Source organism: Cyrtonyx montezumae, unplaced genomic scaffold (genome assembly GCF_038088225.1).
Source record: "Cyrtonyx montezumae isolate F1298 unplaced genomic scaffold, pur_monq_1.0 scaffold_18, whole genome shotgun sequence".
Classification (NCBI taxonomy): domain Eukaryota; kingdom Metazoa; phylum Chordata; class Aves; order Galliformes; family Odontophoridae; genus Cyrtonyx; species Cyrtonyx montezumae.
The window spans coordinates 3,121,611-3,137,984 of record NW_027071914.1 but is presented as its reverse complement, the minus strand read 5'-3'; the positions used below and the strand labels follow the sequence as shown (position 1 = coordinate 3,137,984).

General features: G+C 37.6%; 1 protein-coding gene across 1 annotated transcript in view; it reads left to right on the top strand.

The window, feature by feature from the left end:
• RANBP17 (RAN binding protein 17) overlaps positions 1-16,374 on the top strand; it is a 149,853-nt gene that overhangs the window by 81,201 nt on the left and 52,278 nt on the right. The window contains exons 16-18 of the mRNA XM_065734471.1: positions 7,255-7,328; positions 12,193-12,263; positions 12,351-12,459. Coding sequence (XP_065590543.1) covers positions 7,255-7,328; positions 12,193-12,263; positions 12,351-12,459 — 254 coding nt within the window. The remainder of the gene's footprint in view (positions 1-7,254; positions 7,329-12,192; positions 12,264-12,350; positions 12,460-16,374) is intronic.

The window sequence follows — 16,374 nt, the reverse complement described above, 5'->3', positions numbered from 1 at the left end:
TTATTTAAGGGATAACAATTTTAAAAGCACCTCTAACTTACTGGCTGAAAGTCCTTCTAGCCTCTAATAAACGCTTTCAGATAGATATGCCTTCATGAGTGCCTGTGTCACTTCTAGAAATGGCTTAACATGAGAAAACTGAGATTTCATAGACCCTTACTCAGTGTCAGTCCTAGCATAAGCAGATCCCATCCTTCTCCACTTCTGTTCTTGCATCCTCGGATGGAATTACATGTAAAGCTTCACAGTAACTGAGTGTGGAGAGCTGACCAAGTTAAACAAATCTTAGTGCTGGGGAGACTCCTGTCGTTTGCTTTTTGTTAATATCTGGCAAAATTTACTCTCAAAAGTATGAATCCCCACAGAACAATTTTAAGGGCTCATACTGAAGGAAACCAGAGATATTATTGTCCGCCGTTCTCTGGCGTTTGGCAGATTATGATGGTGTGTAATTTGTGCTGGCAAGTGTTGCAGTGCTTTTCATAGGAATAACCCTAGAAAATACCCTCTGTCCCACGCATCTACTGCAGTCCACTTTCATGGGTCCTAGCAAAACCACCAGGATTTTTGTCTTTTATTTCTTAGGTCCTTAGTGAAATTTGATAGTGCCTCCTGAAAAAGAGTTTAATTAAGTCATTTTTTCTCTAGAAGCAAAACAAGCTGGTCTCTCAAAAGCAATTACGAATATCCACTACGAATCTGAGACTTTAGGACACAATGAGTTCTGTGTGTGCTTAGAGAAATAGAGCAAGTACCTTGGGTCTGGAGAGGAGAACGTTGCATCCTGGTATTGACTTTGTGTTTTCTAAAGCTGGTCTGAATGGCTGTTATAAACTTTTGGTAGACTTAGATCTACTGGGGAAGCATCTCTGCTGCTGTTACCAGGCTTGCCATGACCTGCTTGGACAGTGTTGTCTTCTGCTACCATAAGCATCAGCCTTGAGCAATAGTCACATTTAGGCAAGGTCATTTTCTAATGCGACCTAACTTTTCCACAGAAAACAGAGCATAAATGTTTTGCTTCCTCTAAACCAGAACCTGAGTTTTGCATCCTGCCTTCTGGTAACAACAGTACCCATCAAACCTTGATATTTATCCAATGATGAATGGAGAAATATTGATACTTCCTGTGCACTTTCTGGCAGCAGTTCATGTTGAGGAATTAGACAGCTAGGCTTCATTTTGTTGTTTCAAAATGAAGTGAAAGTTAAACACGTGAGGGAAAAGGAGGAAGAAGGACTTCCTGTGGAGATGAAATGCACTAGTTTGCTTCTTTTGTTCTCCTTTTTGATACCATTACAGTGAAATCTATGTTACGGGTGCTAAATGAGGAAATAACAGAATATCATTTAACAAGTGTGATAAACACTACTAAAGTTTGGATGTGGCTGCTTTTGTACAAGCATTGTAAATCCAGAAAATAAGGTAGCTAGGGTTTAAATGTTATGTGGAAGATTTTAAAAGATTTTAGAAGGCAAAAATCAGTGCTGTGTATAGATAACACGTTCAGTGTTTCTATTTTCTCTTACTCTGTGGTTTGCTGTATTTTTCGCAAAGCATGCAGTTTAGGAATTTTTCACTGAATAGTGTGAAGATCATTTTCATTTACAGAGTGAATGTTGCAGCTTGCATTGGATGGTTCAGTCAGTATCTTTAAGAGCTGGCTGTGAAACTGTTGTCCAAACAAACTCATGTCTGTGCTAATTAAAGTAAGTTAGCTTCTCCCAGTGATAGTGTGTTGATGGGAAAATCTGGGTGTGAAACCAGAATATACTGCACATGACCCAACAGGCAGGGTCTCATGGGGCAATCCAGGATGGCAGCATTTTAGGTGATCTGTTGTTGGCATTAAGTACATTCAAAGTGCAGGATACACAAATGCGAGAGCATGCACTTCTTTCTCTTAAAATATGCTCTTAATAAAACATTCGCGTTTTATGACTTACTCATCAAGTAAGTTCAGTCATTAACAGAAAACAATTTGAGATACTGTTTCTTGTAGCAACTAGCACCTGTAGTAGGCACTGTTCAGTTTATGGTTTAAAGGTTGCATCTATTTTTCAAGGTTTAGGAATATTTTGAGATTTATCAGCGTAATAGCTGTCCTTTAGACCTTCTGACAATAGTTTAAAGCACTGCAGTCACAACAGACCCTACGACTCCATATCACTTTACCACTGGAAGTTAATGAATGTACCTCTTACTGAGTTTCTCCTGAATGTTTCTGGAGAGGTGGAGTTTTACATAGGCAGAATGTTCTTTAATGGATTATTTTCATCATAGTCTTACTAGCAATTTCACAGAGTAGCCCTTTTAACATTCAATGCCTTTGCTTGCTTTAACAATCATCTTAAAAGGTTGCATGTGACAGGGGAAAGGACAACTGGAAAAATACCTACCCTCAAAATATTTTTTTTATAGTTTTGTATGTATTTTTTAATGTGCAGGGTGTATTGAGCCTTCTCAGCCATGATCAGCAAAGCTCTGTTTCGTAGCAACAGTAGAGTCGTTTCAAGGAGAGTTAAGCTGGGAGGAGTTGGGTGAAGGTGAAGGTGGGCAAGGGGGAGCAGAGGGCTTTTGAAGGCACTAGTAGGGCTACACAGGGCAAATAGGGTCTGGAGAATGCTGTGACCTAAGGTCCCAATCTGTGTCCTGCTTAACCTGTTGCCTGGGGGTACTTGTTTTAACAGCCACAGGTAGTTCTTCGTCTGTATTGATTTCTCTGTCTTGCTACTCCCACTTCCTCCCAAAACAGGCATGTCATATCTTCTTGTGCCTCTTGGACTGCTGGGAAGTGAATCAAGACTGGTACTGTGAGGCAAGGAGTGATGCGCTGTATACAGAAATGGCAGCAGTCATTTCCTTCACAATTCACTGTGACATGTTTTTGAGCAGTAGCTCTTTACCTGCCTTGATCCTTCCCTGTGTAGATAAGAGGAAAGGAAATATTTAGACTGTGGTATTTTTAGTTCCATCCTCTCCTTATGTCTCTCCTGTGCACCTGGTACTAAGTGTCTTGGATTTCAGTGGCAAGCACCCTTCCTTTTCTTCATTAATTCCTTGTTAGACTCTTACGTCTCCTTTCGATTACATCAAATACATGTGGAAGTGATTTAAAATGAGATAGATTAACAGAATGTTCACACAGATGTTTAGTACTGCTGGTCATGATAAAATAACCAAAACCCAAATCTGTTCAAAATGTACATCCCAACACTACAGTTGGATTGTATTACTTTCTTTAATGTAACTGCTGTGGTGGATGCACATATACATACATATAAATAGGTTTTTCCTTGTCATGTTTAGTGTTTAAATACTAGTTAGGTATAAAAAATCTGAATCTCTAAATATTTTTCTGAGTGCTGCATGAATCACAGCAGACAGCATCTCGGTGCTGTTATTCACAACAGTGTGCATTTTTTTTAACATTCACCTTTGTCCAGCTCTAATGAAAAGAATATATCCAATCACTGCCATTGAGACACAGAGAGTATTTATTGTAAACGATTATAATCTACAAGAAATAATTAAAATACTGTTCAGAGCTTTCTTCCCAACAAATTGCTGTTTTGGTTATTTCTGAAACGTAATCGTCACGTAAGGAAGAGATTTTCAGTCTTTTTAAAAAGGGGATTTGGATAACCATTTTTTCTTACATTTTAATGGGAATTTGGTAGCTGACACTTTAAGCAGTTGTGAAAGTTTAGCTTCAAATGTATGATTCTTTTTATGACTTTTATAACAAGAGTATAACTGTATTATCCTTGAGACAAAGACTACTCCTGAATGTGCGTGGTTCAGGCTTTCCAATTCATGCCATCTTTGCATAAGCTTGTGTTTTCACTCTCTCTGTTCTAATTGTTTTAAGAAATAAATAATCCCCAAACTTGCTGATTTACAGCTGTGGTTATCTCATCCGTCCGGGTGGCAGTGTATCTTTTGCAGCTCAGTCAAATCTGCTGCGTGCGAGGTGTAGTGATCTATGCCTGCGCAGTAGCTGCGGTGCTCCTGGCGTTCCTCAGATGTGTTGTGGTAACATGGCTGACCATTACACTGCAGTGAAGGGTTCAGGGCTTCCTGGAAAGAGGATGGTTGAATTTTCTGGGCACTTGCAAAAGGTCTGTAGGCGATATTTGAGCACCTTGGCATACAGTGATAAATGCAGAAGGTACCCACCGTTCATATGAACAAATAAATTTTCCTTCTTTGTACAGTATATAATCACTCTTCAGTGCTTCCTTTTCTGTGCGGACTCCATGCTTTCCCACTTTCCATCCAGATCTTAAATTTTTAAGTTACTTTGCGTATTTTTCAGTTCTTTTTTCTAAGCTGGACATTCCACTTCTGTGATCCACCAGCATCATTTCCAGTCCACAGCTGACTTAGGCACTAGTGCATCTTTTATGAAGGACTGTCCTTTGGTGTACACCATACTTGCTTTTAGCATGAGTGTGATACAGACCATGTGTCTGAAGAGGTGTTTCTCCAAATCTCCAAATGCAGTGATGGTTGGACAGGAAATGAAGGGCTTTAAAACAAGCTGGGAAAAAAAACCACAAACTGCACTTCAGGGGCCAGAAGTGGTTATGTTCGTCTTGTTACTTTCCCCATTCATAATGACTGGAAAAATGCAAAGAATTTTGATTCTTCTGTGAACAGGTAACCCTTTTCCCAGAGAAGTGTAAATTAGAATATATTATCATTATTCGCTTTCCCTTTCTATATTACAGGTAAAAAATATGAAGTCTCTTAAAATTATATTTTTAAGTCACGAGGACAGAGGTTATTGGTGTGCTGATGAAGCAGCATCGGTATCCAGTTGTGGTGACAGGAGAAGTGTGAGAGCAAACTGCAGGGTTCGAAGGGGTGATGGATGGGAGGCTTCACCTCCTTTGGTATGGCGTATAGAAGCCAGGCTTCTGTCCTCGTCCTCCTAGGAAGGGCAACCTAGAAGGAAATAGCTGAAAATCTTTTGGCTTCCTAATGATGTTACACTTCAAGTGTTTTAAATTCTCATAGTTTTATGGCTTGACTCACTGTCACTCTTCCATTTCATATTCTGCCATTTTTTTATTTCCAATTCTTGTAGTTGCCTTTAAGATGTGTTCAAGGCCCATGTCCACAGCCATTTTGTGAATCTGGCATTGATGTAAGTTTGGCTGAAGCTCTTGTTTTTTGAGACTCGTTTGAAATTTTACGATTGGTTGCTCTGACTCAGTTTTGTTTAGTTCAGATTTTAATTGAATAAACCCCTTGAGAGGAAAAGAGGCGAGGACCCTGGCACTTGGATAGTGCTGTCTCACTGTCAGTTCACTTTGAAGCTGGAAATGTTTCTCCTCCATCGTTCCTTGGCGTCTCTTCCTTACATGCTGGTATACAGCTTTTTGTTCTTAGAAATTCCTCTATGGATCCTTTCAAGTTTTCTCGGATACTTACAGTGTTTCATAGCTGTTTCTTAACTATTAAATTTTATATGCTTGCCATATTGCCCAATATTGATATGGTAAGAGCAGAAATGTGAAGTACTAAGACTGTGATTAAAATTTTTCAGCTGCTGTTCACTCACAAGTGCTTCTTTAGCTTTTTATGTCATTACTCCATCCTTCAGCATCCAAGTGTAACAGTGACTGTGCAACCATGAGAAGTTTTTTTTTTTAAATAGTGCCCTGAAACATTGAAGAGATTTCTTTATGCAGTTTTAATTTTCTCTTCAAGCTGTCCCTGCAACTTCTTGGTTTTCTTTAAATGTCTTGTTTGGCTACTGAATGACTAAGATTTTGATCTTGTGCAAAATAGCCTTTTTATTATTTTGGGATTGATGTCAAATCTGGATAGTCCAAATTCATTTTTATTGCATTGCATGGTATGTACTTGTTAAGGATTTAGTGCAACTATAAACATCCCCAGAACTGTAGTAGGGATAAGCAGTGAATTATGAACTTGCTAGAATGGGCTCTTTCTTCAAGGTAGCCTGAACCTTTGTAGCTCTTTGTAGAGGTTTTATTAACTAAATCAATGTTTGTTTGTAAATATTAATTGAGGAATATTGCTTTGGTAATTGCATTGTTATTTCCCTTTTTACTGAGCAAATAACACTAAACAGATGTCTTAAACTGCCTTCTTGAGTTTATAACTCCCTGAAAAAGAGATTTAGCCTGTAAATACGTCAAAGATGGCAAAAATCAATGCTGATTTTAAAGCACTTAACATCTCTTATCAGGTTCTCCATTCCCACAGTTTTACATCCGGCTGCTGCCTCACCACCAAAATGGTTGGTGCTGATTATACCTCTTTCGTCATCAGCTTTCATCAATAGATCTCCTAGGTTCAAGTCACAGTCATTATGCATATTCTACCGAGAAGGAAACTGAGGGATACGAATGTGAACTTACCTTTTATCACCTAGCAGCTGAGATACACCCTAGGAATTTGTTTCCTCTATCAGGAATAGGTGTGATTGCCTGTGAGCCAGGAAGTACTGTACTTCAGAAAGTATTCAGAAAGAAGTACAGTATCAGAAAGATCACTGGCAGGGGCCCACATGACATTCCTATTAGTAACTTGCAGACACTGGACTGTGACATCAGCAGCTCTTTGCTTGCTGCACTAACCACTCCTCACCTAACAAAAAATGCCATTCTTTCACTTCGTGGGCCAGTGTCTCAGAGGGATTCAATTAAGAGAAATGCAGCATCCGCTGTATATCTTGAGTGTTAGAAAAGGAAAACAGGGATTAGTACAAGAACCGTAAGGCAGAGTTTCCCTGCAGTTGGGTGCACTGGTAGCTCAGTGCATCTGGCTCTCTAGATTTTTCCCGTGCTCCATTTCTCATGTGCTGAAAGAAAATTAGTGCAATTTGTTTTTATCTCAAGGTGAATTAGGCGGAGGAATGCTGCAGAAGTCAAGTGTCTGCATTTTGTGTTGAAAAGTGAGATAAATACAGGTAGGGGTAAGCTGCACTTAGGTTTTTTCATTGCAAAACATGACAGAGGCATATTGATGGATTTATTTTTTAATAGGGATATTTTAAGTATGGGTATTATAAAAATAGCAGAATACCTTGTTCAGGAAAAAAAACCACACTTGGCATGATTTTATAGCATTTTCTGCCTCGTAAATGGAGAATCATAAGACATATCACAGGAATATGTTCATAATATAATGCTGTGCTGGTCTGAGCTTTTGCATGGCAATTCTCAGAAGGAGGAAATCGTGTTATAAAATCACTTTTTTTTTTTCTGTTTGTTCTAGTGTTACGAATCTTAAATACCGGGGAAGATGTGAGCCTGTGATTTCAAGAACTCTTCAGTTTCTAAATGACCTTTCTGTTGGATATCCTTTTTATGGTATATGACATTATTTGTATATAATAAGGTAAAAATCAATTAGATTTCTTGTTGTTCTTTCATATTCCACATTTTAAAACAAACTAGGATATTAATGTTTATTTGCTTTGGTTCATCTTTTCCTCTACGTAGTGTCTGGTTTTTTAAAGGCATGCTTCTTTTTCACTTCTTATCAACAAGAGAGAAATACAACTAGTTGCTTATGGCCATCTATCCCGTTCCTAATTGGGAAGTTAATACCATTGATGAGTGCAACTGTATTGAGAACAGGGTTGATTCTGTAAGCACTTGGGAACAGGGCTGGTTCTAATTGAGGCTGTATAAACTAAGATAAGAGGCACAGCACTCATATGTGCCTGATTCAGAGTTCCTATAACAGTGTCATTGTTTTACTGGAAAAATCATAACTTTTTTTTCTGGTCTGGGTTTTTGTGTGTTTGTGGAAGTTTTCCCCAGGTCATTACTGTTAACTATCTATTAGCTATTAGCTACAGTTAGCTAGCTATTGCAAATCTTTTCTGGCCTGTTCTAGTATTCACATGTGAATCGTAAGTTGGAGAAGAATTATTATTCTTTGAATTTTCAGTGAAGTGAGCAAGATTAAAAACAAAAGATGATTATTTTTGCTGTGACAAAATATTTAAAGGTATACAGCAGGTAATAAATGATCAGAGCTCATAAAAACATTCCATTGGGAAATCTTTTCCTATTTTAAAATGAAAACAGCTTTTTGGTAATTTTCTAGGGGAGATTGGTAGACAAGCAAAAGGGAAGGCAAGTAGAATATGACAACCAAAATAATTTCATTTCTCTATAGAGCTCTAATCATATAAGAAGAATTTTAATATATTTCTGTCGGTAGAAAGATGACATTTCATAAGTTAATTTTGCTTAGTGAAAAATCATGCAATGTTTACTTTTCTGTGTCTCTTTGACATACCATTAAACAGCCAACTTAGGATTTTTTGGTATGCATGTGTTTATGTTCTCGTGGCATCACAGAATGAGAATTGGAAAGGACTTGAAAGCGAAACATTGCTAAAAAAAAGTCACAAAAACAGAAGAGGAGACATTTATTTAATTAATAAGATTTATGAATAGACTAATGAGCTCTTTCCTCTTGTATAGGGTACGCTTATTGCTTCAGTGGGGTTCAAAACAAAGAAGTAACCAGAGAACTTAACCTGATGCACCTAACTTACAGTGTCTGCTGATTTATTCCTCTATGTATACTTGCTGAAATAATCAGCCTCGTATTTCTGTTAAAGCCAATAAACATTTAACGTATCACACTGGGTTATAGAGGCTTTGAGAGGCTTTTATTCACATGCTAACTCTCAGAAATGGGGGGTCAGTATAAAGTACTGATGAAAATGGTACTTTTTCCAAGGCTGAAACATTGGGATAGTTTTAGTTTTCAAATTACTCAAATTATATTTGCAGTAAATGAGTTTCTGCTCATGAAATAGACATAATAATGTCAGGACCTGGAAAGGATGAAAAAAGTAGATATTTAATAACCCGAGCTTTCCTGCAGAATAAAATTGTGATGAAATTGTATTTTTCTTGGCAGAAACTTCCTAACTGTTGCAAGACCATTTTCAGATACTAAGTCCCCCGTGCACAGTCAAGACGTAAAGCAGCACTGCCTCCATAAGTATGCATCTTAATCCTCATTGGAAATGTTTAAAGACAAGGAAAATAGAAATTAACCAAAAATGTAAATACCAAAAAGAGATACAATTATTTTTCAATGGGAAAGAATTCCGAGAACAGGGGCTGTTCTGCTTAGCTGGGTGGGGTTGTACAAAGAAGCTTTAATGCCGGTTCCCTTCACCGTGATGTTGTATTAGTTAAGTTTAAAATTGTGTTCCCTGGCAAACCATAAAAGATTTCAAAAGTATTAGACACCCACTTTTGTGCTGGAATTTAATATGCAACTTTTTATTGGAAAATAATCGTCCTTGTCTGGCAAAATCCACCATGCAATATTTCTGTTAGTAGGCATAATGCAATAAAGACAGGGAGGGCTATTTATCACTACAAATTTTGAGGATTTCAGGATTCTTTTTATTATTTTAATATATTTCTTTGGTATTAAATCAGAAAAATGATAAATTACACCTGTCGACGCTGTTTTTCTTTTTTCCCAGAAAATGATGTACAACCCAATTTCACTGGTCATTTTGGCTTTTAAAGATATGTATTTTTTTCCTATAAAAAACTCTACCAATAGTTTTTTTTTTAATAATAATACTGAAGTACTTTTTATTTCAAACATATGAAGTAGTTTATAACTACTTCCTGGCATTGCAAACTTTGGCCTTTTCACATGATATTAGCTTTTTTAAGCAGCGTTAGGTATCTATTGCTGTGAAAGAAGCAGTAGATTGTTAAGATGCTGGATCCAGTGGATCAATTTTCGGTATTTGATATAGATTAAACTGTGGCTAGCCTGAAAGGTTAAAATAATAATTTATTTAATTTCAATACTTGTCCTGTAATCAGCTTCTTGACAGCCTTTGAAATAGGGTTATTTGGGGTTGTTTTGTGTTTGGTTTTTTTAATGCTTTTAACAATCTTTTGGGGTTTTTTTAACGATTATCTGGGATTAAAAGCAAAAAAAAATCTGGTAACTGCTGTATAATAGAAAAATTTAACAACGGAGTAAAAACATAAGGTATTATTAACAACAAGGGCAACAAATGATTGGAGGTGGTATCATGCTTTACATTACTTTCACAATTATTACAGGTTTGCATATTTTGAAATATATTAGCCCAATTGGATTTCAAAGCTCAGTTATTTGAATTATAAATCATTATGTCCCTCCTAGCTGATCAGTGCTGAAATATCTTTGAATTAATTTACATAATGGAATGTTAGTCGTTCCTTTATGTCTCGGAAGCCATAGTGCTCCCTCATGCACATTTAGTTCTTTCTAATAATTAACTTTTCCCCTGTACATTTCGGTTTCAAAATACTTCCGGTTTCATTTTTACTTTGCACAGGGGCATGAGTTAAAATATTTTTGAGGGACTCTAAATTCCTCGTCCATGTCTTTGTTAGTATCTTCATAGCCAGTGCTATGGAAGACTCTTAACAGGAAAAAATAAAGTACAAACTGTAGCTTTGCAATATGAAAACATGAAACTGCTGTAGATTGACAAGGAATCATCTTAAAACTAGATTAGGGGATTTTCTAATAGCAGCTGTGAAACCTATTGGTACACTTTTATCCACTTAAAAATAATTTAATCCATTTAAAATGAAAAGGGAAATTGTTTATTCCTATAAAAGTAACCCAACACTACAACCAATTATATGCAAGAGTGGCAGAGTGAAGCACTTGGAGAGGAAAAATAAGCAATAATAAGAGTTATGGATGTTTGTGCATACATGACTGTACTCTCTCCTGTAAAGTTATGCAGTTGTGTACTGATTTATTCCCTAAAGAACTCATTCTGTGCCAAGGATAAATAATATTCAATAAATGACTTCTGTTTTTATAGTGCATGTGAAGCATACAAACCCACGAGTTCTTCTGTGGTGTGTTTTTGATGCATATTTCTGCTTCTTGAATTTTTTAATGATATTTTGGAAAAAGTGCCTTAGTGCACTTGGATATATCAACACGGAACTGAAACACTGGAATTTAAGTGACTTGCTGAAAGTTACCCAGTAATTTTATTTCAAATAAAGGAGAAGCAGGAGTTAGAAGATGTCGGCCATCACTTTGACCATTCTGTGCCTGTTTGCAGATGTCCCTGAAGGCAGCTCTGTCTGAAGCACAAAAGCTGTACCTGCAGTGCAGTATTGCCCATGTTATCTCCTTCCCCCAAGTTCCAGTGTTTGAATTATTTGAGCTAGGAAATTAGTGTGTCATCGTGTTGTTTAAAGATGTTTGTATTCATACTGCTGGGAAAGAATTCAAGCTGTGAAACAGGTCTTGACCCCCATCCATTAAGGGCTTCTGCAACTTCATTTTTGCAAGTTCAACATCTGTTTTAATGCAAAAGAGGATACTTTTGTGCATCCCCCTTGGAGCCATTTCTCAAACAAGCAAGTGCAGATGTGCCGAGGCCAGGACCAGACCACTCTTTTCCAGATCTGGAGTGCTTTACTGGTGCCATGCTGAGACAAACACTGTGCGGCCTTCTAGCCACGATGCTTTCCTGGTGTCTGCACCATCATTGGCTTGGGTTTAGCCAGTGTGTGGAATGGGAGAAGGCAGTTAATGCTGAGCAGTGTTCAGCTTTTGAGATATTGTATTCTCCTAAGAAACTGATATTCAGTTCTTATACATCTGAAAATTCTTTGTTTTAGTGTTTAACGTAGCTTAGTATGTATGAGATACTTGTTTATCTCTTGTAACTGAAGCAGAAGAGACAGGCCCATGAGATTGCCTCTGTGGTTCGGAGGCCGTGCTGTCAGTGCTGCTTAGGGCTGCTGCCAGTCCATTGCCAAGTGCCCGTATGCAGCACAACCGCTGCAAAACTGCTTCACCCTGCTGAGAACGTGGGGCTATCTGAGGAAAAAAATGACCATTTCTTATCAGAAACTCTGCTTAATTATATACAAATTATATAAAAGTCATTTCATTCGTCTCGTTTGTGACTAGGATATATGCCATGGAAAGTGATTGCTTTAATTAATAATAGATTATGGTCTTCAGTATTCTGAAGAATATCTCCATGACACATTTCCAGATGAAATTCAAACTCTTCTTAATTTACATTTGTTGTTGTTTCAGTTGGGACTTTTTTCTCACTAAAAAGTCCTTTAAGTTTGTACAACCTGATTCTGTGGTGGCAATGTTACAAGGCTGGTATTTCCTTAACACCTGCTACTTACAGTCTCCTAAAAAGACTCGTGAAAATAGACGCTGTGAAATTCATGCTTCAGAATCACACAGTAAGTTTTCTTACAACATTAGAAAATGTTAAGTTTGTGGTAATTGTTGTAGAATGCTTAACTTTTCATACTCTTACGTTTCAACAGAGTAAGCATTTCCCTTTCTTGGGCATCAGTGATAATTACAGCCTCAGTGACCTTAGGTGCCGGACAACATTCTACACCGCTCTCACTCGTCTCCTCATGGTAGATTTAGGTAAGATCCTCCTCAGCTGTTCCTGCTGCACCTTGGTGTCTTGTTATGTGTCTGTAATGCTATGAATTTTTAAGATAATTTAATCAATTAAACGGCAGTTTAATTGCACAATAAATAGTTGTTTGCATTTAAATTACTGCCTATCAACTTTAGAGATTTATGGCATTGAGCAGAGGCAGCGTGTGCATTGCCTTCTGTTGGAGAAATAATCAAGACAAGTTGGGTGTTTTTTTTCTTTTTGCACAGGAGCATTTCCTAATAGGAGACGTTTACAAAATAAGTGACTGAAATTGCTTTGAGTTGCAAGGTGATATACTGATTGTGACAGGACTTCACAGTTTCAAGTATAAGTTTTGTTTATTTCATTTATTCATGCAAGTTCTTAATATACAAAGACCATGAGTTTAATAATGGCATTAATCAGAGTTCTGGAGTTCAACCTTCAGCGCTTGGGGTTATATCTTGAGTTGTCCTTTGGAAATTAGAGAGTTCAGGTGTGTAAAACTCAGTGCATGCGTTAATAACTAAATGTAAGAAAGGATTTGGTCACTTCAAATCCTGCCACTTCCTTTTGCCACCAGAATAAAATGTGGAGCTTCATCTGCATTCCTATCTCTCTCTTGTCTAGGCTAGGGAGATTGAGATTGTCAAAATTATTAGTGCAACAAACCATATGTTAGAGAAGCTGACAGTAAATAACAAATGCATCATGACTCAGGTCACCTCAGTTCTGGTCAGAGGCCCAGAGCAGACCAGAGTTGTGGCACTGTATCAGCTGGGGATCCACCTTACAGAATGGTTTCTTGAGGGCAGAGATCTGTAGATGTTCTAAGATGGGGCTGCTGGTGAGAGCTTTCAAAGAATAACAGCAAGTCTTTCATGTTCTGATTTCTAATCCTCACACAAGGACTTAACTGGGCAGCATGTGCGGAAGAAATTGAGACAAAGTTGTAAGTCAATAGTAGTTGATATTCCCTTTGATGCTAATGGGTGCCTATACTGTCTGCTGGTAGACACTGATGGAAATAGTGGAGTTGGAGGCAAGACCAAACTACGTGCATCAGCTTTTTGTTAAAGATTGGTATCTGTGACCTGGACATGTCTTCACCTGGCTAAATGGCATGTTAATGTAAGCAGTAGTTAGGTACATTTTCATAGGTTACACATACAGGTTCAGTAATGTTTCCTGTAGGTGAGAGCATGATTGTAATCATTAAAAATAACACCACGTTACAGGTGGTGTAAACATACATCAGAGAAATGAAATGGAGGCATGTGACCTATAGCTGGCTATGAGCTAATAAAGGCCAATCTGATTCTCCTGGATTTACATCTCTACAAGATCTGAAATGGAGCATCTGAAAAAGACATGCATCAGTCTCTGGGCTCTTGTCCTTTTTGTTCCTCCTGAAGTTAATGTGGAATTGAAGTGGTAGAAAAGCAAATCTGGGGAAACAAACAAGTCTAAGTTTGCATTTTAGGATCCAAGTTAAGAAAAATAAATAAATGCAAAGCACAGTGTATTGTGCTTTCTGTGTGTTTGCACAAGAGTTAAATGGTAGCATTATGTGAATCAGGGGGTATTAACAAACTGTGCCTAGTAGCATTTTTAGACCAAAAAACATTGGACCAGCTGTTTTCTCTATCTTTTTCAAGTTATAAGAATTTACACCAAATCTTATTATATGACATATCTAAATATTTTACAAAGGAATAAAACTGGGATGAATGTTCACTGATGAGTTGTTCTGAGAAAGTTTGTTGTAGACGTATTTTTGGAAATTAATCAAGTACAGTACATTCAGAATATTTACCTTTTAAACTGTGTGCTCCTGGAACGATTGGCAAAATAGGACTGGAGTAGGAAAAACGGTAGTACATTAATTAGTATTTGTTTTAAAATGTACTTTGGATTCTGTTGAATAATTTTAATCTTGTATAAATTTAATTGGATTTTGGAATCTTTCTGTCCCAGATTGTCCTTTTAATAATTTTGGGGAGGGGCATTTAGAATTGCACTATTTTTCCTGACTGGCTCTTGGTCCAAGATTTCTCAAGTAAACCAAGTATTCATCTGTGAATTATAGAGTGACCAAAACTAATACAAAAAACACCAGTAAAAGGTACATTTAAAAGTTTTTTATAAGGATTAATACATTTTTATCACTTCTTTTTTCCTGTTCTGCACTGCTCAAAGTAGTAGATCTAAACTGTAGAATATACCTTCAGGAGCTATTCTGTGTGATTTGTCACACCCCGTACTTACAGGTTTATGTAGTCATGCTCAGTGCCAAACCTCTCAAAGTAAAGCAGGTTTAAACAACATTGCCTTAAGCCACATGCAAACCTACTGTAATGAGCAAGTGAGGCATCTTTTTTCTTTAGGACATTGAGGATGTGTATGTGTACTTTGAGTTATAGCAAATGAGCCATAGCAAATTTGTTAAGCATAGGTTCTTTCTTTCCTAATTAGTACTGCAGCGATCACAGGATGTGAATGTTGCTTATACGAGAATGTGAAAGACATCTTTAGATAATAATTTGGTGTGTAATTAACAGGAGGTCTACATTACATGAAGAGATGGGAAATAGCATGAACAGTAATAACAGTTGAGCTTTTAGGAGGGTAAGATGAGGTTCATGCTTGTTAATTAGGAGAAGAGAAACGAATGCTGTATTGGAGCTGACTTGAGGACCTGAGACAGAAAAAGCTGGATGAATGCTACGGGACTACTGTGAATAAGAGGGAGGGGACAAAAGGGTTCAGAAAAGGCAGATGAAAAGGCTGAATCCGGTCAGCAGAAAAGAATGGAGAGTAGATGGCAGAGGAGGCAGGCAAAGCTGGATGGGATTAGAGTCCCATTTCCCAAAGTCCACCAAAGCCTATTGCTGCCAGCAATGGCTTTGAAATCTGACACAGTGTCTCAGCTTCCTTTGTTCTGCACATGCAGGATGGAAGTTAGAGATGTCTTCAGTTACTTTGCACGTTTAAGGAAGTTCTTGAGCATAGTTTGGGATTTGAAGGTTCTGATTCTCCAACTGCTGTCAACGAATGCAACAGCAGTAGGTTATTGAAAGTGTTTCTTTTGCTTTAAAAAAGAAATCCAGACAGCTCTGCATGAAAAGGAGGCAGTTCAGGTCACAAAGCCAAGTAAGTATTCAGAACTGGAAAGATGCTATGACTGAGATCACCTATGGAACTTCCATTTCTTCTCCATTGTAAATACATATACTGTTATGAGATAGCTTTAGTTGCAGGTTCACAATTACTCTCTCAGAGGTTTCTGCCTCTTCCAGTTCAGATGATATGTCATCCTGACTTAATGAGGAACTACTGAGTATTTTGGTTTTTCTGTGTTGTTATCTGGATTTGTGTGTTAGTGCACATATTGCTTGCTGTTGGGAAGGCTAAAGTTTTCTTCCTAATATTTTCTCTTCTGGGGTGAATGATTTGGTCATTCCAGTATCCGTATGAGATAGGAGGTTGGACTTAGACTCATTTCACAGGCAGGTATATAAAGGGCAGAAATGAAACTTTAAAGTTTAGTCTTTTTTTTTTTTCAACTAATATGATCCATGGGAGACTCCACTTAACTTCAGTTATGACTTAGAGTGTGTCTGTTTTATCCATCAGATGACCCGGAAATAACAGTCCAGAATTAATGGTATTGTGGGAGTCAGAGGATGAAAAACATCCTGGTGTTGGCTCAAGGAGCAGTCTAGGCCAGGTGCTGTCTTTGGCACTGACCATTTATAGATGCTCAAGGCAGAGGGTACAAGTGTTTCCCCTGTATCCTTTCCTAGATTGGATTTGCCAATTAAAAGAGAAGGGAAAGGAGTCCTACAGCAAAGTGCTCTTTAAAGAGCTTAAATTAAGTTTCTACTCTTAATTGATTTAGAGAGGATAAGTGTGTG